Raw genomic sequence first — 27,485 nt, 5'->3', positions numbered from 1 at the left:
TCGCGTCTCCGCTTCTTGGATGACGGGGATTCACTGTCCGCTGCTTTTTGTTCTGGTACAGTGTATGTATGATCCTCCATTTATCAAAACTGTGCCAGTCAAGGTTCACAACGCTAAATGGTCTGCCAGCAATCACCCGCGTCTATCCTACCCGTCCACTTCCGTGTTTACGCTGCGGCGTCTACGTAAGGTCGCCATGGGCTTCCCAAGACTCACTGTTAGTGCAGTTTGTCCGCTCTGCGCTGCCGTAGACGGCGCAGGATGATGATCTCCGTAAGTCGACCTGACCGTTTGTAACTATAAATGGCTATTTTTTTCTAAAGTAATGAGAACATATAGATTATGAGTTTACATCGATTGATAATAATAAATAACATAATTATAAATATCTCATTTATGTACATAAATTCCTGTAATTCTTACACACTGGTCCTTTAAAAAACTGTCAGTCCTTCCACCTGTGGAAAGCATGCTTCTCTCTCACTGAGGTCAGAGATAACTCAGTAACTCAGAGTTAGTTAAAATAGTAAGTATAATATAGTTAATTGCAATCTTTTTCACTACTCATACAAATACATTACTGAGGAATATATCACTGCCCAACACTAGTGATAAAGACTGCAGTTAAGGACAATGTTTCCATACTGTGGGTTGTTGCCCTCAAAATGAAATTGCTATTGACTAATTTCATGAACAAAAAACACGACATACAAGTGGACACACACCCAAACAAACACACACTCACATAGACTGGAGCCACCCTGCATCCCATTAACCCCAAGGTGGTGCCAGGAAGCTCGGATGTAAAACAAGGAAGCTTAAGGAAATACAGCTGCGCTCTTAGACTCCCAACAGACACAACAGACAGCCAGGGCTTCAATCAGATCAGGCACTGTTATCAAACCCCTGTTATTATCTCAGGAGAGAAAAAATAAACCCCCGTCTCTCGTGTCTTCCTCTCGTGTCACAGGGCACGATGGAAGTGTTTTTTTATAGCCTGACTCGCACGTAAAAGAGCCCATTGACAAAAATGGATGAGGGGGGAAAGTGGAGCCCCTTTTAGCGGAGACATGTATTATAAGATACTTCAGTCAGGTGCAGTACAGTGAAGCACAGTGTCATATCAATCTGCATCGGCTCATCAGAGCAAAACGTAAACATTAAGACAAATATAAGTCATGAAGAACAGCAAAAACATCTCTCAAATTTAAACAGGTCAACTCAGAACTGAAGAGCAGCGGAGACAAGATGACTGACAGGTTTATGTTAAACAGAATTAAGCTAAATGTGCATCTAGCCACATACACAGAGCAGACTTTCATCGTCCGAAACATTAGTTAGCAACAATTTATAGTCGTCGACATTAACTTTTCCTCCAGTAAGTAGACAGCGACCTTTAAAGAACAAATGTAAAGACGTCTGTAATACTTAAAACATCTAATATTTCACTATTTTTTTTTTTTTAATTTACCCGCAGTTAAGTTGTTCAAACAGCTCCATTCGTCTGCGTTAACGTCCGTCTGTCGGTGACACTTCACTCAGCTCCACTCAACTGACTGACTCAGAGTGTAGTCTTCTGACCACGCCCACCACAGCAAGCGACCAATAGCATATCATGAAGCATCATGTGACCACGCCTACTACAGCAACCGACCAATAAACGAATGCTTTATTATAATATGCCTGCATTTATGAATATGACATCTGTGTTCTTAATATATATGTATGTACTGAATATGTTATGAATTTCATGTAAAGTGATTTGGCAACAACATATTTTGTTCACTCCGGGCTATTTTGATTTTTTTTAGTACTACTTTCCTCATATATGTAATTAATATCAGTCAATATATATATATATACTTAATTGCTAATTTTAAGTAAAGGTCCTGCATTCAAATGCTGTCCAAAGCCAATTAATATTGCTGTATCAGTGAAATGTTCAAGTATCACAAGTAAAAGTACTATATAAAAGTACTATATACGTATATTCTTTGTATGCAAAATCTTTACCAGAATAGTATAGCTGTCACCTTGATGGAAGGGAAAGTAAAATTCTTTAACTTTCATCAATGTACCTGTAATTGCTGTATATCTATATAAAAACAAGTTGTCAATATACACATACACGCTTACATACACATCTTCAAGTATAGACAAATATTAGTTGAAATCAATCTCCAGTTGAAGACATATATTTTATTAAGATTATAAAAACAATATTGCAATTGAAAAATGTCAGGAGAGGGCAGATGTGATTTATCAGAACATAAAAGTACCTAATTCATGAATGTTCAAGTGCCTCGATTCCATAAAAAATATTTATGCGCAGTGCTACTATTTTAGTATCAGTCAGGTGACCAGGATAGTATCCATTTACAGCAACAAAACAGTAAGATTTTTTAAATGTCATAGTTTACAATATACAAAGTGCAATGAATCAGTTACTTTTTTTATACATATATATAAAAGAAGCACCATAATATGAAATTTATATTTTACATCTGTGCCCTTAATTGGTAAAATAAATTTTATCACTCTGAAACCGCAAATATATGGCTTATACATAATTCCCATTACAATTATTACAAGTATACAAGCTCTGTGTTGTTTAAATAACCTGTACTTCAAGTGAAGTCAAAAGGTCAATAGAGCCCCCTGCTGGTCATATTTACAACTCCAGTTAAACTAGACTTCATTAAAACTCCTTAGGAGAAATGTCATCATTAAAAGCCCATGTATAACAGACATAAAACATTATGGTGTAACATTCATGTATAGCATGCAATACAATATTTTACAAACATAATATTTACATATTGTGAAAGTCCATAGTGTCCATTCTCAGATATAGGCACATAGTCCAATAATCACCCCACTGGAGGCATTACATAGTCTGGTCTGGTTGATATGTATAAAAAATTCTCCATGTAGGTTCATCCAGAGAAAAGTTCATCAGCTTCGACTCCAAGATGATCTCTTAATTTTTACATTCCATCTCTCGGTAGGACCCGTGTTGGTGCCTTTTTACCTGAGATCCTGTACTGTAGATTCACCCTGTTTAACCAAATTACATTTTAATGTTACTGTGGTTAAGGTCACTTCTCTGCCAACAGAGAACTGAAACCTATGAAATGAAACTTGAACTGTTTCCATCACAACAGTGAATAATTTCTTTGTGCGGAGAAAACTGGACACTGCATCAATAGAATAACTGTCTCTCAGTCATTCTTTGTCGCTCTGGTTCTTTGTTAAGTGTTTGTATTAATGATCACAGGCCTGCCAGGTCTGCAGTTTTCTGCCCCTTCTGCACAAGGCTGTGTTTCAAACAGCTATGTCCCACTGCTGTTTGAGGTCGCCATCATGTGAACCGGACCCCCATAGCTTCAAGACACCAGGCAGAAATTTAAAAAAAAAGTGTATTTCCTGTGTACTTTCCCTCTGTGGTCAGTGTCTGCTTTCAGAGCATATAAATAACAGTGGACAGAACAGTTTCCTTTTAAACCAACTTTCAAACCAGTGGTCACCAGTCTCATGGAAGAGCCCCACTGAAAGTGACTATGGGCAGGCAGAGGAGCGAGCAGAAGGTGGGGTTGAGAGGCTGGATTTGGGCCGAGGTCTGGGATTTTCTTAGCTTCCAGTCAGTAGAGCCATCAGGTTTATAGCATACTGAGATATCACATCTATATGGGGAAGAGACAGAAACATGGGTGGGATATTAACAACACTTGCAAGGGTTGTGAGTGAATGCTGTAAGTATGTGTAACTTTTTATGTATTTATGTACTCTGTGTTCCCTGAGATGAAACTAGGTTGTGGCTGCAGACCATACATGTGAGAAAAGAAACTGCTGTGAGAATACGAACAGATATAAGAAGTCTGTCTGACGTGTCATCCAGATGAGAAATTATTTATCTGGCATGTGAAACTCCTGAAAGATGATGCTTTAATGTCGCTATAATTGTGTGGAAGAAATAAAAAGAGCAGGGGTAGAGGACTGAACCATTCAAATGATTTATTATTATTTATTAGTTGTTGGTAGTGTACATTCACACACTGTGTATGTCTACCAATTTCAGTTTTATACCATCGTAGTGAGGACATTTCTCATTGTGAGGATATTTTGGTCAGTCCTCACCACTATACGCTGTTTCAAAGGCCTGTTTGAAGGTTAAAACTTGGTTTTGGTTTTGAATCAATTTTAGCTTGGGCTTTAAGGTTGTGGTCTGGCATTTAGTTGTAATGGTTAGTGTGTGGGTTAGGGGCTTGGGAACACTGTAAAAACCCATACAGGAATTTAGTATTTATCTTCAGAACACTTCAGAACACATAAACATGAGTTCCTCTAACTTAAATTCTTTTGACTTAAAGTGATGAGCTGAATAAATGTACTGTACAAAGTTCAATCACTTATTGAATAAATTGGGAAGATGTAGAAGGAAATCAAATTTATTTATGTCAATCAGTATAACTAAAGAGTTGTTGGTTCAACTTGATATCTGAACCTCCCAACCCCCTCCTTCCCAGACTCAGGAAAGCTCTGCCGGCTGCAGGAGCGCAGGACACACACAACATTGTAAACTGACAATAACAGGGGAGGATGAGTCCTACATTGTAAATTGATTAACTGTTTATAACCGTCACTTGCCTGTCAGTGTGAATTTAAGCCCCTTTTCCTGAAAACAAAAGCCCACTGATTCAGAAATACACACTCTGGACTTCATGTAGTGGCCTGTTTCTCTGCCTGCCTGATTGAATTAACATATCGCTCAGTTTGGCCTTTATAAACATGGACAACTTCTACAAGATGATTAAAGATTTTGTAGAACTCTTAGACAGACGCTCACTTACTCGGCTAACATTCAAAATTAATTTTGACACTAATTAACGCGAGACAAGCAAACTAAAACTGGGCCAGAAATTTCTAAGGGAGAGAGACATGTTTAAGTTTAAAACCAGTAGTTTATTTTTATGGTGCATTATGTCAGTGAGTGTCCATAGGAAGATAAAAGTATAGTTGTGTGTGTTTATGTTGACTCCTCACCTGGTGACACTCTGCAGTATTTTTTTCTCATCCTGGTCCAGACATACAGCAAAGGTTGTGTTTCCAGCCCCGCTGACTTGAACCTTGTCCACCTTCACCTCTGTTGTGCTCAGCTGCTACAGAAGGAAGGAACAGAGCAAAACTGAATGCATTTCACCTCGTGGAGAAAAAACAGACGAGAGACGCTAGATGCTCCCCTCAAAACTGTGCTGAAATATATGCACATTTTCATATCACTCGATGTGACGTTCATTGTTATTGCAGCCATTCTTAGTTGCTTTGATGTTTTGAAGTGTTTGTTTTTGTCTCCGAGTTGTAAAGAGAGCCTTCAGCCAAAAATCAATCATTTTAGTAGGTCTACACCACTGAAGTGTGTAATGAATGTTGCAGATCAGAGCCTGAAATATGAACGAGGTTAAGAGATTAAACTGCAGTGTTGAGCAAATAATATTATTGCCAAAACAACACAAGCAAAACAGACGCGAGTCTTGCCTGTGTTGTGGCTTCTTGTTCCGTGAAGCTGTCAGTCTGAAAAGCTGTGTTCTCACTCTGCATATGTGAGATGAGAGATTCAGCTGAGATGAGTCTGAGCTGCTATCAAGAACGTATCGAGGTCTTTGACTTTAAATAGGGTACGTGCTGCAGAGTTGTTTGTGAAAACGTGCTGCTGCGGCGCTTCTTTAACCACAAACCACCGAGACAGACTGATGTTACATCTATAGCTTACCTGGTTGTAGCCCTTCTTGGTTTTGCCGTTCTGTCTCTTCAGAACTTCAGTCATCGTGAGCTGCAGGCACTCCATCTTTGAGTCTGACAGAGATCATTTTAGTTAAATTATGAACACACTTACAAATTTTCTCCTAATGCAGAAAACAAAATATCAGGAAAGTATCAAGGCATTTCCATTTACCCTGAGATGGAACTACAGTCTGAATGATATTAATGAATGATCATCTTTGTTTATATGTTGACTTCCTATTGAAACATATTCCTTTTTGACCATGAGCAATAATTATCAGAGGTGGGACCGAGTCGTGCAAGTCACAAGTAAGCCTCAAGACTCCTTCTACCAAGATGCACCACAGAGAGCCACAAGAGGTCATTCATGCCTGTGGCTAACTGTGTGACTCCCCCTTCCAAAGGTCAGACACTCATTATTCACATGATCACATTGCTATTTATTGATCATTTAGTTCTTCTGCTAAATGAAGAAGAACTAACAGTGCAGTAATTTTGTGCAGTAATTCAACGGTGCAATGTGTTGGTTTACACTGGCATCAATACTGCCTTTATTTATCTATGCTGTAGATTGCAACCGACCAATACATTTATTTATAATAGTCTTACATCTTAACACACTAATTTATAGACGATAACAAAAGATGCAGTTTGACGACATTGTGACATTACCTTATGTGTAGTCAAGTGCATTGACTTCCTTAATCATTCTCTGTGTTTTCTGAGAAGTTATAGCAACTAGAAAGTAACAGCTAAGAGGAAACACAACGAGTGAAGTTACAAGTGACTGGTGTTAAAGTCTATGTCAAGTTGCAAGTCTTTTTTGATTTTCTTAAGTCATGTCTAAAGTAATCAAATGTTTTACTCAGATCTGACATGAGTCCAAGTCATGTGACCCGAGGTAGCACCACTGGTAATTATTACTTCATGCTGAGTCTCTGCATTGTCTCAATCAAGCAGTTAAAAAAAAAAGAAGCTAGGAGCTAAAACTTACCCAGTTCCTCAGGATTCTTGCATGCTTTGGTTAAGTTTATTGAAGTACAGACTTTGTTCTCTCTTTTCCACTGGCTTCTCCCACTAATCACAACCTGAATGGGAGTAGAGGGGAGAATAAGATGATTGCTGTTTTGAAAAAACACTAAAGTACAGGGAAATGAAGCCAACCTTAAAGATTATAAGTACAGCCTAACAACCACACAGCAGATATTTTGAATTTGGAGCAATGTTTCCAAAAGAGGAAATTTACAATTACAATTTACAATTTTATTTAGCAGGCACTTTTATCCAAACGTGATACAACACAAGCAAGAAATGCAACCAATGAAAGATAAGGGACAAATAATCGATTAAGAGCTATTGTATATCAGTAAAAGAGGAACATCATGTTTACGAGTCTTCATGCTTCATATCACAGGAACCACAAACAATAACTTTGTCAGGACAGGGCACGTGCTCATTGCTGTTTAGCAGACTTTGTATTTTATCATGAAGTTTTTGATGTGTCATTTCCTGTGGGAGCAGAAGTGACCATAACTGAAACCAGCTGAATTTGGGTAAAAGCAGAGAACCTGCACTGTCTCCAAAGGGGCAATGGTATGTTTTTCTGCTGACACAAACATGGTTAGTGAATAAAATAAAACTGAATCTTACCCTGTTGTACACCACCTCCAACATCAGAGGCACTGCTTCTCGGTCACCATCAATACCGAACCGTTTACTGGCAGCACCTTCATGAATACAGAAAAAAAAAAAAAAACATTAGTGATCCGTGTCAGAGTAGTTTCAGTTACACTGTTTGACAGAGCACAGAATAACTCTACATTACTGTTAAATGTGACTACTAACTTTAAATTTTATGGAAGGCTGAAATAAATTAACACTTTTTTTTGATATTTGTGTGAACAATATTGTAAGCAGTAGAAAAAAGTCACTACCGGACATGAGGCATGAAGAGCCTTCCCTTGAATTTTTACTTCTCAAAGGAAATAAAAAAAATAAGAAGTGCAAGTGGTGGTGACGAGTGAAACCAAAAAAAAAGTAGAAGTAGACTGAATCATGACATAGAAATAGCAGATGTTCCTCTACCATAAATTTAGTCCAGCCTCGACCTCATAAAAACTGATGATGCATTTCAGCCTGCCCTGAAAATGTGGAGGATTTTATTTATTGTGTCACGGTTGCTAGGATACATGTGTGTGTTTCAAGTGTGTGTGTCATTCTCACCCATGGCCTTGATGGCTCGCGTTCCTGCAGTGTGCCCCAACTCCAGGGAGTGGACGAACACCTCAGTCCTCCTCTCTCCACCAGCTAACGTCAACTGCAACAGCAATGATCCTCAGTTAGTCACTGAATTTTGGAACAATTTGATTAGTTATTACAAAGACCCAGACGACATCAGGGTGCTACTTCTGCTCACAAGGGCGACAAAGTCTGGATACCAGGTCTTCCAGACTCCAGATCACAGAGCAGAACACAAAGGTTTGAAAGGCAGGAATGTACGTAGTGTAGTATAGCTGTGTGTTGGTGTAAAAGTGTCTGACCTCCGCCTGGTAGAGCTGGATCAGAGCCGGCCGGGCAGCATAGCGGCAGTAGTACAGGACCAAGTCGGCCAAAATGGGCAGACGCTGCTCATATGAACTATCATATGACTCTGACTCCGTCTTTGAGGTTTGCTGCAGCAATATAAAACAGTTTCACAGTTAATATGATTATGTAGCAGGATGATTTATGTATAACAAACAAAAACATTAAATTTGTTAGATTTAATTTGTTGAACGGTATTTATGCTTCAGGCTCTATCATTCTGCTAACAGGCTTTAAAAGGGAAACATTGATATTTTCCAACCTGGAATTTTCTTTTTTTCTGTTTTTCATTCTGAGCAACTATGCACTGTCAAATTAAGTCCACTAAAAGTGTTTTGCATTGCCACTGACAGGCTCAGATTATTATTATAAGTGTCCTGAGTGATAAAATGTGGAAAGGATCCCCAGAGATAGATCTTTTTTTTTAAAGAGTAACATCCTTTTTGAAACAGCCATATATCACTCTGTTCAAAACCAGACTCCATTGACAAAAAGAGTATATTTTCCTCTCTGGTCCATCATTGCCTCAATATTCTGCAGGGGGGCGCCAATTTATTTAAGCATTATTGAAACATATTGGCCAGTTAGCTGTATTATTATTCTTCACAGCACTCTTATGTGTCACAATGGATCATTTGCAAGAAACTCTGACATTGGAGGATACAAAGAGAAAAGAGAATAAAAGAAAAAATAGGGTCCAGGTTGAAAAATACCATTTGTAATTCACTATCTTGGTAACAATTCAATATATATTGGTTGAATAATGGACCAAACTAAAGATAATTCATGTTCTTAGCTGGATAAATGACAGACCTTTGGATTAGTTTTAGTTTGGCAGTGTAAAAGTGAGATTGCAATCATACCTGGCAGACGACATTGGGAGGCAAGTTGAGCAGGCTCAGGGTGTTTCTTTCGTACCAGGGGTCCAACATACCAAGCAGATGGGCAATGTCATTTGTACTGTCTCCTATGCCCGTGAGATGAAGATCCTGCTTGAGCAAAGGCAACAATTACAACCAAATTCTCATAAAGGAACCAACTCCAATCACTGACTATGGAGTTAAATGAGTGCCATAGAATGAATAAACCTTTAAAAGAAAAAGAGAAAGAATATAAAGAATATATAAAGAATTCAAAGAGAAAAAAAAAACAAAAAAACAAATATGTCTGTGTAAGTTCGTAATAATCAGTGAAACAATAAATTAATGTGGAAATATTATGACGAGTAAAATATGAAAGAATAATTATAAGCATTTTTATTTATTTGTTCATTTATTTTGTGTATGTATTATATATATATTTAAAAAATATATTCTTATGTATTTTTTGCTTATAAATTACTGTTTTTTATTTATTTATTTATTTACTTACCTGTCATATTATAATGACATTTATTTTTATTTTTTTTTTATCAAATTACTTTTCCCTATTGCTTTTGCTATTCCTTGAAAGCCCACACAGTCAGTCAACTGGCTTTAGGTGGGCCTTCCTGTCTAGGCTGAGTACTTAATTTCTGCACATACTCAAGCAAAAGCAATTGAAAAAAAAAAGAAGGAAAGAGGAAAGATTAAAGAAAGTGAAAATAAATGAAAATGCTTGTGTTTTATATATATGTATATATATATTCTCTTTATAATTCCATACTTGACAGCTTAGTTCATATGAAAAACTTTGTCTTCCAAGTATGAAGCTTGGTTGGGATATTCTAATAACTTACGTTTGACAGGGACGCTCCTTTTAGAGTTCCGGTTTGAATCACCCCTGGTCCTGCTGCTGCTGAGTCCCTCTTCACAGGCACAAAGTAGAACTGCAGCTTGAAGGCCCTGCTGAGACGTGGACATGCGCTCTCCTTCCTCCTCAGGCTATTGTAGGCCCGAGCAACCTTCCCTGCTACATGATCAGCACCGAACACCACCACCCTCAGTGTGGTATTCTTACTGTCCTCATCGCTGCTGAGAATAGGCCTCCGTCGGAAGCAGACATGTCTCAGAGTTTGACTTTGTGGTTGGAGGAGGGGTTCGGGACTACGCAACTTCACTTGCTGTGGCAGAGAGTTGGAGCGCTTCTCTCGCACCACTAAAAGGTCTTTTGTCTCTGCATGTCCTAAGCTCTTAGCCCGGGACAGCGGGCTCTTGGGTTTGATGAAAAGACGGTAGAAGTGCTGACTGAGCCGAGCCGAAGCTTTGTTGACAGACTTCGGTGAACATTTTTCAGCCACCGGAGAGTCGTCAGAATCTTCAAAGAAGTCACTATCAACACCAGACGTGACAGAGAAGAGCGATGGCGCGTAGGACTCTGAGGTTACCGATATGGTGGAGAACATGGAGTCTTTGGAGGCGGTGGACACGGTGGAGATGGTGGAGAAAGTGGAGGCACGATGGCCGTTAGCGATGATAGAGATTGAGGGCAAGTCTACTCCATTTTCCTCATTTTCTTTATCTCCTTCGTCCTCCTCTTCTTCTCCTCCATCAATCGCTGCCACATCCTCTGCCATCCCATCATCATCAGTGTCTTCCTCCTCTTCCTCCTCAGCCTGGTCATTAGTGGCCAGGTCATCAGGGTCATGCTCCAAAAGGGTATTCAAAACATCTTTAGGAATCAAAATAGATAAATATCAATCACATTTAGCACCAAAAAGACACAAAAAGTATAAAAATAAATTCAATATGCTTTGTGCTGGAAATATGGCTTGTAAAACTGGGGATGGATTTCATGGCGCTGAAAAAAGGAGGCAAGACTCCTTCAGAATTGAATGAATTTAGTGGATCTCCATCAGCTCAAAGAAGAAAGATAAGTCCTATATGTGAATCAATAATAGATCGTGCAGAATACTTTACCAAAATTGTCTTTTTCCCAGTGAAACATGTGACACTTGGCAGTAGGTAATGGTAGAGTTTGAAGCATTCCTGAGAGGGACGACAGACGAGAGAACAAAATAAGCTGAAATATCATCATCATGTGATGCATCATGTTATCATGGTTCTGTAGTTTCAAGTGCTGTATAACATTCCTTAACTATTAAATATAACCGGGAGGTTGTGGGTTTTCTGGTTAAAGAGAATTTGCCCCCATGCTAGTAACATTATAAAAGCTGCCACTGTGTGATCTGCTGCCTCCAGAGACACAGAATATGGTAATCAGGGGACACCCAACAAAATCAGATGGAGTTTGGAAAATACTTTTCCAGTCATGATGGTAATTGTGAAATATTTTGACGAGTTTTACTTGTACTGTACTACAATGAAGGCGATGTAGTACCTTGAACAGTACTAGCCCATGTCTATTGCATATTGATGCTGTATGTACTTTCAGGGCATTTCCCCTCTGATCCTGTGTTATGTGCGATCCAAAATCAAATGTCAAGTTTTGATACCAAATCACAGCATGGATTTTCATGGTGTTCCTCAAGGTCATGGTGTCTTGTGGCATTTTGGGGGGATTTTTGTTCACTTTTATCCGTTCTTGAGTGGTCAAAAATGGTTAAATTGTACCCCAAATCTGTATAAAAAATAATATCAACTCAAAAACTGTTGTTCAGCAGCAGCCTTGAGTTCATGAAACCTCTCCACTTACCATCAGACTTTCTTCCATTGGATACTGGGATTCTCATCCTCTCCCTTAGTTGCTCAAGTTCATGGATGACATGACTGCGGCCCTTCAGAGGGTCAGTCATGGCAGCGGCCATCTCTAAGACATCACTCACCCTGGAGAAGATCTCACCCAATTCATTCACAGTTTTTGCCTGCAAAGAGACACATTCCTGTGCTGTTAATCCTGTCTGATACATCTACAGCTGTATATTAATAACAATTGCTTAATAACAATTGTCCAGAGCCTCTGAACCACTCTGACCACATACCTGCAGGGCTGTGTGGATGTGATGTAGAGGGTACTTGGTACCAAGAGTTGACTGGAAGGCATGTTTGATCAGGGTGGTGTAGGTCTCTTTCTGTGAGTGCTGAATGCAACTGAGTTGCTCAGCCACTGAGAGAAAGTCAGCGGGCACCTCGCCTGGGTTCATGAGCAGCACAGTCCTGCAGGCAGGCGGCAGACAGACAATTGTATCACTGTTTAATGTGTGAACATGTATACAAATTCACATGGGAGAGGATGCCATCAGGATTTTATAGTGGTGTTACTGTAGGTTGTGGTCTTTGATGAAGAAGGGAGATGAAAGGGGACTTTCCTACTGTACGTGCTCACAACTAATGTGCTATCAGTCAATTACTCAAGCTCAGTGCTGTTATCTAAACTTTAAATATGTTGCTACAGATCAGATAACATTACTCTGAACTGCTGTCCTGTATGAAAAAAGCAGAAGGTGCAAGAGTGCAAAGATAACAGTCTGAACTGGGCTCAATATAGATTGCCATGAGCACACAGCTGTTCATAACAAGCTTTTCCCAAACTGTATAAACACAGGGTACATTTTGAAACATGAAATTGTTTTGTTTTCCTTTAATTTGTCACCCATCTGTAGAACTCAGTAACAAAACATAATTATGGTTATTCGGTCTGATTTAGTGTAATGAAGAGGTGAAAGAATCACCTGGTATAGAAATATCTGTTACAACAGCTGTAAGGTGATGGAAAAGCTTGAAAATGCACTTTGAAAATACTAGAAAAGTTTTGAATTTGACATTCGCAAAAGTGTATGAGGCCTGAAACTGTGATTTTAGTTAACATGTACAGCTGATTTTGAGGACCTCTGAACAGACAGAGTCTTGGGAACCCCCTGAGATTTCTGGCATCCCCCAAAAGGGGCCCAGGACCCTGGGTTGGGAACCAATGAACTCAACAGTTACATGTCATATAGCGATAGCTACCAGGTTTATAGACTAGTAGCGTCTATTTACTGGCCATATTGATGCTGTGTGGATCTGCAATTTGAAAGACTTTTTTTCAGCAGCTGCACACAGATCCAGAGTCAGACCACCTCTTGAGTAGCTGCCTGCACTTTTTTACCATGGATAGCTTAAAAATACATTTTCAACATTGTTTTTGAAAAAACAAAAACAAAAAGTTGAACACCTAGTAATATTTGTTGATTTAATGTAGGTTATATTTTTTCTATCCATGCGTAATATGAACTTGAGCTGCTTCATTAATTGAATGTGGACACATGCCATATTGATATTCAAAATATGCAAAGATTGTTTCATTGTGTGTACTTACATGGTCTTGGAGTACTGGCTGGAAGTACTGAGGCCCTGCTCTTCTCTCACCAGTCTCTGGAAGGAAATCCCTGTGAAGAAAATAGAAAAATAATTCTATTTTATTTGTTGATGGTTTTTTAACAAAACAACTTGACAAAAACATGGAATGAGAAGATGTAATTACAACAAGTAGGACATCATGTAATACTGTTGGCGACTGAGCACCGGCACTGACTGTGTCCAAAGACTGCAGTCAAAGCACCTGCTAGTGCCTACCAGTGAAATGACTGTATTAGGCTACTATTGTGTTCTGATAATGTCTTAAACATCAATGAAATCATATAAAAACATCTTGGGCCTGTAATTACTGAATTAAAGTAATAACAGTTTGAGCTCAAAGCCAAACTAACACAAGCAACCTTTTTTTTAAGCAACCTAAAACACCAAATCACCATTTAACACTCATTCATTCAATTAATTTAAATGTATTCATTCATGCTGTGTTTTTCGCACTTCCTTTGACCCTTCCTGTAAATTTCACCGCAAGGTACGTGGCTTCTGCTTTTTTGTTTTGTAAATGCTGAAGCTTCATCCGCTTTCAAATAATAATAATAATAATTTCAGGTTAGTATGAAGAAGTCCCCAGTTTAACCAGAAGCCTTATCGTCTTCCCGTCATTGTTGGAGTCGATACTGTTGTTTATGGTGTAAACACTGTCGTCATCCTGACTGCAATTCTTTGACTTGCCACTCGGGGGAGAACTATTACAAAGGTTGAGAGACAACAGAGAGTACTACAGAGACTCAGTGTACAAACACAAACACACGTACACACTGAGTGGCCCTTACTGAAAACAAAAGGATTCCATCTATACATACCTGGGGCCTTGATCTCCAGCTGTAGTGTGGACAGGAGGTTTCTACACACACTGCTGTAAGGCTCAGGCCAGGTGAGGAAGCAGCGAAACACCTCGATAGCTTCCTCCAGCAGCTCTGTGTCTGGAGGGCAGTATGGTGTCTGCAACCAAAGTGAAAATTGAAAGCACCTGTTTGAGGCTTCAGGGGGGGATTGTTTTGCACAGGGCAGAAAATACATCCAATTCAACATGAATGTACTAAATGTATTCAAAGAATGTACTACAGAATTATTTCCAGGGTGTATAGGTGTATCTATAGGCATATAGTGTATATATGTAAATAACTGGCTCGTCATCACTGTTTCGGTGTGGGCCAACCACACTGGGCCCCGTTTCCCAGAGACTTCATAGCACTACGTGCATCTTAAGTTGTATCTTAAGGTCTCCCTTAAGCTTATGGGCTGTTTCCCAACTCTCGGAGACCTTAAAATACAACTTATGACGCACGTAGCGCTCTGGGAAATGGGGCCCTGGTCCGCTGAAGAGAGGAGGTCACCTCACAGCAAGGTATGTGTAATAACTCATCAAATATTTTGTATTAATGATCCTCCTGGTGGATCAGGTATGTCTAAAACCTTTTAAAGTTATGAATTACACATATTTTATTACATTAACTGGCTTTTAGCACTTGAAACGAGGTGTAGCATAACTTTAAAGGACCAGTATGTATGATTTAGTAGCATCCAGTGGTGAAGTTGTTGAACGCAACTAATTGAATACCATTTGCCTCACCTTTCCCTTCCAAGCTTAAAGAAGAAATTATGGTAGCTGCAAAACTCACAAAAAATGTGAAAGTCCCTGCCTAGAGTTTTTGTTTGATTTGTCCGCTCTGGGTTACTACAGAAACATGGTGGTTCAATATGGCTGCCTATCTGGTAAAGGGATCCGGACCCTGTCGATATAAAGGGCTCCTTCTAAGGTAACAAAAATACAATGATTTTTATTACAGATGATTAAACAATAATGAAAACATACTTATCACTATCGTATTACATTTCCTCAATATTCTGTCAGTAGATCCCCATAAATCTTACGCACTGGCCCTTTAATTGATGATACATTAACAACATTAGCGTATGTGACATTCTTCTTGTTTAAAACGTCACATTAACCGAGTTTAGTGTAATAACATGATGTTATTTCATGATCCACATATTACAGGCTTCATGACAAACAACCAATGACACATTTGTCACGTCATTACAAAACCTCAAAGCTGTAACAGTATCAGTTGCTACAGAGCTCAGATTGAACTCTGGAGTTCTCAGTTCCTACTGAAAAAACACAATCAGGACAGTCACAGGAAGAGTACTGCCCTCTCATCAAAGTAATTAGTATAAAAACTGACAAAGAGAATCTTGTTAACATATTGAAGCAAACAAATAGTTTTGGTTTTGGCGGCCCAATGTGTTTTCTATTTTCCAGCAGCTGTCTAACCAGTAATAAACCAATAAATCTAACTTACAATGACAGGATTTTTGTGGATCACCTGATTTTAGGATATGTGCATACAAATAAGCCTGACCGAAAATCAGTCGAAGCAATGTTTAAACCAAATCGTTTTCCTCAGATGTAAATGTATTGCTTTAGTCACAATATATCACCTCAGAAACACGTTACAATGGTTTGAATTGGGGAACTATCTGACCTTTTGATGGAGTTTCCTCTGACACATGTGAAATACTCATGTATCAAACATTGGGTTGACTAAAAGTTAAAGGCTTTGGTAACAATCGGAGGATTGCGACAATTTGTACCTGAAGCAGCGTGGAGGAGAACATGATAGCAAGGGGAGCCACCAGCTCATACTGACACTGCTCCTGAACCTGAACACACACACACGAGACAGAAAGAGAGCAGTGAGACATTTCTACACAACATACACAGTGGACAAAATATTATCTTTGACCTTTGTCCTCTCACCTCTTTGGTCTTTCTGATGATCTGTTGTAAGAGGATGAGGAAGTTCTCAGGGTCCCTCTTCACCATCTCCTCCAGGCTCCAGCGGTTCATCGACTGACCCGCAGAGCACATCAGCACTGAAAAGCAGCACATGCGGATTCATGTTAATACATACAATTTTTTAACATCATATTTGTTTTGTCCTTTTGCCTTTATTGATGGATAGGAGAGGCGAAGATAGACAGAAAAGGTTTGAGACCTCTATAATAAGAACTTTTGTTAGTACATGGGTCACATGGGACAAGTGAGCCACTATGGCGCCCCAGTGCACTAATTCAACATGCACAGAAAGCCACACTGTAAACACAGAAACAGAGACAAAAAGTCGCATGACTGATCTCACCACAGCAATTTTTGTCAGCCCCTGAAAGACTAATCACTGCGTGTGAAAGCAAACACAAAACAATTCTGACGGCGGAAAAGCTCATTTTACTGCAACTCCTAAAGCCGTGATCCATAAATGTGGATGTGAGGGCCACATTGCATGTACTTGTAATGATAGATCAATCAGTGGGTTAAATTAAATTAAAAATAACTTCACCTTTGTCAGAATTAATCACCAGTGTACATGTACAGAGGATATTAAACACTTCACATATGTTTGTTGTCAGGGTCACAGCAGACTTGGAGATAAATTCCATCATTAAGGATATTCAGTAAACAGAGGCACAAGCAGCAGCACCACAAGCCAGGATGATTGAAAAAAAATATCTCTTTGACAAACCAACAAATGATGCTGGGTAACGTCTCACCTGTTGCCAGCTAGTACGAGGGAAGGGTTTTGAAACTTTCTAGAAATACAAACTGAAAGTGCGAATTGTTTGTGTATTTGATTGTCTTCAGTAGGCAATTTGTTAAAGTCTGTGTTTTCTTCCAAAAACATTATACATGCAAGAACATAGTTGCTGATAACATGTGAAAACACTGAAAACTATGTAGTACTGAACTGTGGACTTGGATCAATTGACTACAGTTTCCGTGTTCAGAATTTTTTGGGAGGACCTGAAACATGGGTATGGTGACCAGGTGTCCCACTTTATCACACTTAGAGGTGATATGTGCTGTTCGCAGTGCTGACTCGAGCATAAGGCAGTTGTTTATGCTCTGTGTCTCAGCACAAGGGCAGCGTGTGACAGACACACGCTAGCTGTGCATGAAATAGAAAAGTAAGCAAGTGTCAGAGCTTGTTGTTGGTTACATTGTTGGTGTCATGTTATTGAGCGTTGAAGGAAGCTGTGTGAATAGACAGCTGGAAGGAAATAGGACTGCACAGCATTTATACTGAGATGATGTCCCACACATTTACTGGCTCTAATTCTCAAAGCCAAACCACTAGGATAGATGGGGAATGGGAAAATTGGGGGTCCCCCCAAAGCTATATAGATTTAGCTGGAATATTCTGTAAACTGCTGGAAAGAAAAGGAAATAGAGACTGGGAAAATACTTACCTGTTTTTATCTGTTTATTATGTGTTACCCAGAGGGCAAAGCATGAAGAAATGAGATATTTTTTAATTTAAATAGATATGTCAAAGCTTTAGACCTCTCATTATTGGTAACGTGTCACACATTGTCCCACACAAACATTCTCTTTGTCCCACATTTGGTTTGCTGGAGTTTGGTCACCCTCACCATGGTTCTGTGACATGCCAGAGTCATGATCCTGCAACGCTAATATAAGCCCCACAAATCTCTTAAAGCAAATGTCTCAGTCCAAATCAGCCCAGCAGTTCACTTTATCTTACTTCAGATCCAACAACCCAGCACAAACCAAAAAAAACATCCTGTCACTATCCCCTGGATCTGGTGGCTCAAACATGTCTGGATATGTTGAAGAAAGTTGCTAGACGGAGCGTCCATGTTTCAGGTCGTTTTCAGATTGTAGTGTCTGACAATGAGACAGTGAAGCAGACATGTTCAGTGTTTCAGAACTGTTTATTTTTACATGATTTGGATGCCTAATTCTACATATTTAGCTATTTTTTTAATCATTCAAATTTGGCTACATGCTTAATAACACGTTTCCATGGTGTGACAAACTAAGAACACAGATTTATTGTTGTTGGTACTGTTTACAGTACCTTTAATTTACTTTAAGAGACCAGATCTATGAAAAGACCAGTCCTTTTAAGTAAATCATTTCTTTTCGTTTACCCACCACTAGCAAACAGTCTCTTGAATGACTCATTTGGTTCTCTCCCATGGCTATATAGTTAAGAGAATATTGTAGATCCGCTGCAATTTCAAATCTACTATTTCAGCACCACAGAAAGCGCCATGGATTTATCAATACACACCACAGTTAGGCTACTGATATTTCAGAGCCATGGTCAGGGCCATTCTAACTTACAGAAACCACAGTCAGATAAAGGAAAAATGGGTTGGGCAGACTAACAAGGGGGATGGTATCCTCCTCATAGGCCCTCAAACTGCCAACTGGTTATCACTGCTAAATGTAGATTATGTATATTCTCACAGTTCTGGTCAGCAATGTATTAGTAGTTATGTGCTGTAATAATATAAGTTAATGGTTGTGTGTTTGTGCTCTTAACTTGCAAGCAAAGACTTCTGAGAGAGCTTTTTAAAGTAAAGTTTGTTTAGCTGGTTTACTCATTACTCATAAGTTCCCTTTTCAATAAACATTTGGTCAGAAATGCAGCACCATAATACCTGTGTTAAGACAAGAAATGTGCAAACAGACAAAAACAGACATGGAGATCATTTGAATTTTCCAGCAATCGTCCAAATAGACAAGAAACAAAAACATCAATAGAGTGCTAATTTCCACTCTTTTCTCTTAAAAGACACGAGGGCACCAGTAATTATCTCTTACAATTTCTGGTCCTTCTGCACATTGTTATATGTTGAAGATGCAGTGTAAGACTTTATTTGGCCTCCAGTGGGAAGCACCATTAGCAAGATATTTTGAGGTTTTGGTTTATGAGCATATATATGCAGGAGGAACCAGCCCAAGGTGGAATTTCTGAGTCAAAGTCACCCAATGGGTTTCCTTATGCATATACATTGAGGGCCACTCAATTGTCACATACAATGTACAAAATTGTGCAAGCTTTACCCTGTGATAAAGCATAGAGCACAGCATATGCAGTATCCAATATTCACAGACAGGTAAACACAGATGGGCTGTTCAAGATTTACCACCAAGAGCCTTAATGAAAATACAGACTGGTGCATTGTGCTATGTCACTGTGGAAAAGGCTCAACTCTGATTATATTGTCAAGAACAGGTGTAGTTTCAATATAATACATACAATAGACCACCAGCACAGCTTCTATTTGCACATAATCAGTGAAAATGTTTATTTTACCATGAATGTTTGTCATCTATCAACCTGAAACTTAAGTTCATGTGCTGCATTTCCATTATGAAATCCTACAAATCATTACCTATAGGAAATTAAGTGCATCTAACACAAGCAGATAAACAACGCTGTACAACAAAGTGGGTGTTGGTGCTTGGGTCTTGGATAGGCATGAACCAAATGCAGGTTTGCAGCTACTCGCAGCAGGCCTGCCAACCGTCAGAGCTCGTGCGCTTCAGGGGTGTGTTTTATCACCTTTTGTTCAGTATGTCAGTTAGGATGTTTGTACACTGCCAGGACAGATTTCCTGTTGTGAGAAAACAGAGTTAAGGTATCCTCTCGGAGGAGGTGGTTTGGTACTAAATGTTTCAAAACTAAGGGAAAATTAAGAGATGTGAGACTAGAACTTTGCAGAACTTGGGATAACAAGACTCTCAGATCATTAATGGTCAAGTTAAATACAGTGTGGATTGAAAAACGCTTTTTTTTTTTTTTTTTTACAAAAGATCACTGAAAACTTTTCATTTAAATATAAAAGCATTGGACTATAAAGGAAGGAAATCAAGCTCTGATTACAAATTTTCTATTACAGGGCAAAATGGAAACATGAACTAGAGCAACAGGAGAGAGCTGTGTATTCAGTATCTCAAACCACACCAACCTGAGGTTTATCACACTCACAAAAACAACCGAGGGCGATTGCTGACTCCTCACAAGCACCTTAGTTTCCATGTGATCCCTCGCCCTCAACGACTGTATAAATCTGCGTCTTCAAGGAGCTCAGTTTCCAAGGAAGTAACACATCAGCAGTTGAGTTACACAGATTTTTTTTTCCAACAAAACTTTCAGTTGTTGTATTTCTCTACAGCTCTTTCAGGAGTTTTTACTGCAGAGCTATTATTTTGATTAAAGGTCAGCTCTAGAAATGAAGCTGCAAGTTTCAAATGACTTTGCTGAGATGTAAATTTGATTATCTCTGTTCTTAAGAAGAGAGCAGCTGGCATACAAGTTGACATGAATGTGATGACACTCAAAGACTATACATCCTGGAAATCTACTGAACAGACACTGGAGTCATGAAGGTCCATCCAATGAAAAGGAGTGAAGTCATGAATCATGGTAAACAAACTTGTTTTAAACACCAACAAAGGCCATGACAGTCTGTCAGGGTATAAAATCTAAAAACGTATGTATGCGTCACTCTATCTGTCACTGCTTGACGTGTGGGAGGCTGATGCCTATTTGATTATCAAACGTGTTTTTACACCCTGCACCACGATGCCTCACTCATACACTGCGGTCTGTGCCACCATTTCCTTCCAGCTGTCTATTCACACAACTTCCTTCAACGCCCAATAACATGTTCCCCGGATGATCTGACACCAACAATGTAACCAACAACAAGCTCTGACACTTGCTTACTTTTGTGTTTCATGCACAGCTAGCGTGTGTCTGTCACACGCTGTCCTTGTGCAACTGCCTTATGCTCTTGTCAGCACTGTGAGCAGCACATATCACCTTTAAGTGTGATACATAGAAATACAGGTTTTACCCCACAACTGCTCAGTCGTGAAGTGCCTACAGATGAGCATGCCAGCCAAAAAACATGAACACAATAATTACATTTAATTTTGATTAATTTGACTATAAGGCACATGAGTGCTGGAAGAGCCAGGATTGAACCACCAACCCAACAAGAGACCTTTTCACTGCAGACACTTTGACTTATCATAGCAGGAAATGCACATTAGCTTTAACAATGCCTCAGTTTCCCAGTAAGGTATTCCAGTGGGCCAGTACTCACAGGACCTCCCCTAAACTGAATGCAGCCATCACTTAAGGAGCTATAGCTATATAACTTTTTACAGAATTTAAAACTTTAAAAAAAAAATCACAGAAAGTTTTGAAAGAATTAGAAGAAGAGGAGGAGAAAGAAGAAGAAGAAGAAAAAAAAAATAGCTAGGCCCAGTCTGTCCTGTCTTGTAATACCACTTTGTACCTCAAGGGGCAACATTACATCTCTGTAATGTTCAGTCTGCCCCGAGTTCAACATGAGAGGATGAAAAAGAAGCGCTGCCCCAAGGGCATGAAACCACACTTGGCAATAAGAACTGATAGAAATAAAAGCTGTAATAAAAGGTGTTGTGCTCCGCTGCTGGAGTAAGTAAGGGGATGAAGGTTGATGCTGAATCGTATACTCTAATGTTAGTGATAGTGTTAAAGGGATAGTTCACCCCAGAATGAAAATTTCAATCATTGTCTACTCACTCAAAAACCCGACCCCCAATCAGCATGAGGGTGAGTAGATAATGACTGAATTTTCATTCCTGTTTGCAAAGTTAGCTAACAGAATGAAATACCTGTTATGACAGGGGTGGACACCCATCTTTCTGGTTATATGGTTCCCCAATTTATTTTGAGTATGAATTCAAGTGAAGACAAGTGGTCAGTGTCCACTTTTCCTGCAGTGCCAGAACAAAATTCCTGATTCCTTGATCTAACCTGTTTTACCACCTAAACTACAGCCTGAGCTGCAAACACACACGGTGATTGTTAGTAACTGCTTGTTAGTGGACATGGACCAAAGAACTAGTGATTTTTGCATGACTCCAGATACAGGAGCACATCTATGACATTTTTGAGAATATTTTAACATTTACTGAAATCCAGCATGCACCTCATGATTACCAGCCAATGTTCTTATTCTATTTAAAGCTGATCTGGAAGCAGACACAGGGTATAAACTGCTATTATTAATTAAAATAATTTAGAGAGTGGTGCATATTGGCAGAGCTATGTACTGTCTGACATTTTTTGTTTTTGTCATTTGTGTGTGTTCTGTTTTTAGTACTGAAGAAGTACATGAACGGTGAAAACATTCTTTGACCACATGGGCTTAAAATCACAAGACACAGTCAAACATATTTTGTAATTATGCTAAAAGAAAACAAGCCTGTTCTGTTTTAAGTTCTCATTTATGAAAGGTTTTAACTGAAAAGATACATCACAGTTACACAGAAATTCAATTATCCTCATTATAGCAGTGCAGAAACGTAATTAGTTGTTACGTTCTTCACTGCTACTTGCCCTGACTCCAACCGAATCTCAGCTGTGGTCCTCATCACTAGCTCCTGGAGTCTTGTCTTACCGTTCCAGTGGTGTGCTGCCGTGGGACTTTGTCTCAGCCCGTCCAGGCACCTGTCCAGAGCATGCTGGATCCTGTCCTCCGTGCACGAGGTGTGCTGCATCTTCACCACCCGCTCAGGTTCTGTGGAGGGACGAGAGATAGAGCTGATATTAAGTATCAAAATATGTTACATAACTCCTTCCCCATTCAAGTTTTCTGTGGAATATTATCTCCAAACTCGTTTGTGTGCATGTGATAATGGTCACACATGCACACACACTAACATGCTCCTCTCTTTTCATGGACAGTATGTGTTATCATGTCTATGTTTTGCATGGGAGCAGATCATGCGCTAAGTATGAAAATTAGTGTAGAATATTAGATACACAAACCATAAATTTTCTAGGGGAAGGGAAAGCAAACACGGGCCTGCTTGTTTTGCTGTTTTGTTGCCATAGTTCCTGAAATGTCACATTCAGCACAACACGTACAATTGGATGCCTGTTCTGCCTCATTTAAGACAGTTTCATGAAAAGTCACGAGGACCACATTAGGTATCATGCTCTATGATATATTTAAAAAATCATATAACAACAAACAACCTAACTTTAGCTCCATATCAGTTATTACACACGATGTTAAGTAATTTGTGTGAAATACATGACAGTTATACCGCAGATATATGCCTATTGGCCGTATTTATATGGTCAAAGGAGGATGCATTTGTTTATTGGAGTCATGACATTAAAGCAAACCAAAAAAAAGCCCACTATTTTCACCATATGATTTTTATGGTGGGGTCCTTAGTGAAATATGTAACTCCAGAATGACCACAACATTGTAAGTACATCATATCTTTACCAGTGACTCATCAGGACATGCTGAACTTCAGTTTTATAACTTTCAGTTTGTCATTGCATGTGGCTGCTTTTCTTGTAGCATCTGAGGACAACCCAGGTGTGGCAACTTGTTTCAGTTCTAATATGAACACATCTCATCAGAAGCTATATGCATACTGAGATGCCAGGGAAGTCCCAAGTCAAGCCAAGTAACAAATTTATAAACACTGGCTTTATTTACGGTAGGTAAACAACATTCATGGTGAGTTCAATGACATAGTTTGATAGACCCCAACCAACCAAAACCGAAAGTCAGACGAGACTGCTGTGCAACCCAAGAAAAGTGTTACAATAAAAATAGAAGCTATGTACAGAGACCACTTCTTCATTGGTAACTTTAACATTGCCAGACTTTTGAATTCCCCTGGAAATTGTGTGTGTTTTTGTGGAGGGCTGCTTGCACCCAATACCATCGATCACAGAATAAACTCTGTGAAGAAGCATGCGATGTTCAACAAAATGTGCACATACAGTGTGTTGCTGCCCTGTCACCGTTAAGAAAACCCTGTCAGCTCCTTGAGGTTTCGGAGATGTTTTCTACTGGTGATCGCCACCATCACAATCACTAGTCTTAATCTACTGGTTCTCCATCTTTTGCTAACATTTAGTCTTTTTTGTTTATTTCTCCAGACCTCCACTAGCTTGCTGAGATGAGATCCAGCTGCAAAAGAACTAAGTGACACTACCAAGAATGTAATGTCATCCATAGATTAAACCTTTTTTTAACTTGACAAGGCTAAAAGAAAGAGAAATGTGTCCTTCCAATGGCAATTGGACAGACACAACAGTTAATTCATTTGTTTGTCACACAAGTGGCATGTAAGTTGTTATGTGAAGGGAGGTAAGGCAAATCCTGGCTCACTGACTGACTGTCTCTGGATCAAAACAGGGTAGTGACCTGTGATTGGCTGAAAGGTGTCTATTAAAGATGTCTCTGGACAACAAGATATAAACTTTCCCTGTTAAAAGGGTTTTTGGGGGGAGTTTTTTCTTTCTAGAACAGACCTCTGTCTAAGGACAGTGTGGTGTACACAGCACAGATTGTAAAGTCCCCTGAGGCTGTTTTTGTTTTGTGACTTTGGGCTATATAAATACAATTTGTCCTGACTTAAGTCCGAAATATCAGCATCAGTATAAGAAACATCTGGGTGAGTGGAATATATCAACAAAAACAAAACAAACCCATTTACTTCGTCTCTGAATATACATAAAGGCACATATCTGTGAAACAAAAGGGCATGAGACTTTTGTGTTTTAGACAAATACTGGAATTACAGAGGCGTTCGATGATTATTCATTGCAATGTGGTCAGAAGAGAAGTTACATGATGGTTGGCAACACATTATGTCACCGCTTGATATATTTTAAAGCTTCTCTTTCCTCATATTAGAGTTTTTAATGGAAGTACAGTACATGCAAATGTGCAAATACTGAGAAACATCCAAATTTGAGAAGCAGAAAAAACAGACTTCCCCAAAGAAGACATGGCAAAGGCTTTTTAAAGATTTGTTATTTTAGAACATGAGCACCTCAGCAGTTTTTTGTTTGTCACATATTTAGCCAAATTCTCTGAAACTTATATACTTATCATTATATTAATTCAAGCTTAACACACACACATAATTCATTAGCTTGTTTCAATAAAGAAAATTAAGCATTTTGTGTGTTCGTTAACTGAGTCCTTATAGAGTGAAGTCTGCACACACGCAGGAATGAGCAGTGACATCAAAAGTGCTTTTGCCTGATTACATCTTGTCAAAATTTCCCCAGAGTGTGTGACGAATTTCCCATTTCACATGAAAGCCATAAATAAATGAAAGCTGTAAAAAGAACAGTGTTAATGAATGACTCACTTACATGACTCTTACACACCCACTCACCTAATAACTCTACCTGACACACACACACAAAAAAAGAGAAAATATGCTTTTTCGGCTCTTTCCAAGAGTGAAGCTAGTTAGATCAGAAGATTAATCCCACTCACATGTTTGACTACAGATGCTACAGGCAGCATCAGTAGCCAGTTAACTGTGCATTAGCTTAATTTACTGTAACATAAATACTGGAAACAGCTATCCTGGTTCTGACTGAACCAAATCCATCTAAAAATCACTTCTGAAGCTCACGAACATGTTATATCTTGTTTGTCAAAGTCAGTGGTTCTCAAACAGTTTTTTAAAGAATTTGCCCCCTTTGAAATATCTTTTTCAGTCATGTGCCCCCTGACCAGCGCAAAACATTTTTGGTAGAAGAATATTGCCTATTTAAAGAGGTACAACACAACGCTACCAATAGTGTCAGCTGGTTGAAGTACATCCCATTCAAAATATTCTTCCTTATACTGACTATATTTTGTTGTCTCTGTTTTTGCTTTGTTTTTCATTTCTTCTCTGTTTTCAATTGTAATACAGCTAAAGTTTCAAGCTAAGCTGAACACCTGTTAACAAGACAAGAAAGCTAAAACGAAACCATCAAACTGTTTAAAAGTGTGAAAACCTGAAAATCAACAACACAGCAGAAAATCACAGCCATGGAAATGTGTGATACATGTGTTACACAAACAATTGTCCATGTATTCACACACACACAAGCTTGTTCGCAAGCTTATATACAATAGTGCCACACACGTATACAGTACTGTCACACACATGCAGTATACTGTACAAACATCCAAACACCAACTTTATCATTAACACTTGTAAAGATGTGGGGCAGGAAGCTCATGCAAGCTCAAGTTCAGGAGGCCAGAGGAACGAAGCTCAATTATCCCCCCACCACTTCAGTCTTTTTCCTACAGTTACCTTTCCACAACAATACCAATAGCTGAAGACATAAACACAACCATGTAGGCCTTTTTCTCAGCGGTTTCTCCTCCCCAGAGAGGCATTGTGTCTAAGAGGTGTCCCGAGTCGCACCGACCAGAGGTACAGAGCTGAGCGTGTTGGACACTTGTGCTAAGGGCTCCGGTCATTGTCAGGGTCGGACAGAGCTGGACGAGAGCCCGGTGAGAGTGGAAGGAACTAATAAGTCAGAGCCGTGATGACTCCTGCATCCAGGACGGGGTTCAATGGAGACATGTAAAGGTAATAAAGGAGGTGAAGACCTTATATGAGGTGGCACGATGCAGTGAAAGTGTTGTTCTCGAGTTTATCAGCACCTATAGTAGTGATAATTCTGCTGATGGCTTCAAGTTACTATTTTGGTGTTTGTGTTGGTATGAATCCCCTTTACAGCAGTAGCCTTTTTGCGCTGTTGTTTGAAGACTGAATGATTTATATCACATGTTACACAGGGGGGCTCCAAACAGCTTCAGGGGAACCTCAATGAATGCGAGCAAAGTATATTGTGTCATATCGCATCGTATTGGATCATTTTTATTGTCAAAGAAAAGTTAAAGAAGATTATAAACAAAGATTTATTACACTGATATAAGCCTTTAGTCAAGTAAGAATCCTTTCAAGTCAGCTGTTTATAATTCGTATGAACAATTCAGTAAGAGTAGGCTGGCTGATGGACAGTTAATTTATCTCTGTAAATGTACTATTACAACCAATAAACTACAACCAACACATCTTTACTGTAAATCCATAACTACAAAGCTTTATTAGTGACAAAACATCAAACATTTCATCAGAAAGCTGTGGTAACATGTCAGTGTAAAGTTGTTCACTGACTGGGACTTTTAACAGAAAATTTCAATCCCAGCTCCAGAGTGTCAACATAGTTGTTTACGTAGAAT

General features: G+C 39.1%; 2 protein-coding genes across 5 annotated transcripts in view; both read right to left on the bottom strand.

The window, feature by feature from the left end:
• The window catches only part of pik3r6 (phosphoinositide-3-kinase regulatory subunit 6), a 32,456-nt gene extending 30,879 nt beyond the window's left edge, over positions 1–1,577 (bottom strand). Inside the window, exon 1 of one of the 3 annotated variants that reach the window (XM_084715628.1) lies at positions 1,472–1,577. The gene's annotated coding sequence lies outside the window, so the exon portion shown is untranslated. Of the gene's footprint in view, positions 1–1,369 lie in introns of all 3 variants that reach the window. The other 2 variants (XM_084715630.1, XM_084715631.1) reach the window with 2 other exon arrangements.
• Positions 1,578–2,179: 602 nt separating this feature from the next.
• Positions 2,180–27,485, bottom strand: part of pik3r5 (phosphoinositide-3-kinase, regulatory subunit 5) — a 31,461-nt gene continuing 6,155 nt past the window's right edge. The window contains exons 2-18 of one of the 2 annotated variants that reach the window (XM_084715627.1): positions 22,869–22,988; positions 16,360–16,475; positions 16,194–16,262; positions 14,399–14,537; positions 13,540–13,609; positions 12,224–12,398; positions 11,938–12,106; positions 11,202–11,270; positions 10,082–10,953; positions 9,228–9,353; positions 8,322–8,453; positions 8,005–8,098; positions 7,432–7,508; positions 6,776–6,869; positions 5,771–5,853; positions 5,044–5,156; positions 2,180–3,683 (exon numbers count right to left, since the gene is read on the bottom strand). In XM_084715627.1, the coding sequence (XP_084571753.1) occupies positions 3,533–3,683; positions 5,044–5,156; positions 5,771–5,853; positions 6,776–6,869; positions 7,432–7,508; positions 8,005–8,098; positions 8,322–8,453; positions 9,228–9,353; positions 10,082–10,953; positions 11,202–11,270; positions 11,938–12,106; positions 12,224–12,398; positions 13,540–13,609; positions 14,399–14,537; positions 16,194–16,262; positions 16,360–16,475; positions 22,869–22,968 (2,649 nt within the window). In that variant the 5' untranslated portion in view covers positions 22,969–22,988 and the 3' untranslated portion in view covers positions 2,180–3,532. Of the gene's footprint in view, positions 3,684–5,043; positions 5,160–5,770; positions 5,854–6,775; positions 6,870–7,431; positions 7,509–8,004; positions 8,099–8,321; positions 8,454–9,227; positions 9,354–10,081; positions 10,954–11,201; positions 11,271–11,937; positions 12,107–12,223; positions 12,399–13,539; positions 13,610–14,398; positions 14,538–16,193; positions 16,263–16,359; positions 16,476–22,868; positions 22,989–27,485 lie in introns of both variants that reach the window. The other variant, XM_084715626.1, reaches the window with a different exon arrangement.

This window comes from Lutjanus erythropterus, chromosome 3, assembly GCF_056507025.1.
Source record: "Lutjanus erythropterus isolate fLutEry1 chromosome 3, fLutEry1.hap2, whole genome shotgun sequence".
NCBI classification, from domain to species: Eukaryota; Metazoa; Chordata; class Actinopteri; order Lutjaniformes; family Lutjanidae; genus Lutjanus; species Lutjanus erythropterus.
Note: the sequence above shows the minus strand (reverse complement) of the source record. Positions and strands in the feature narration are given on the sequence as shown.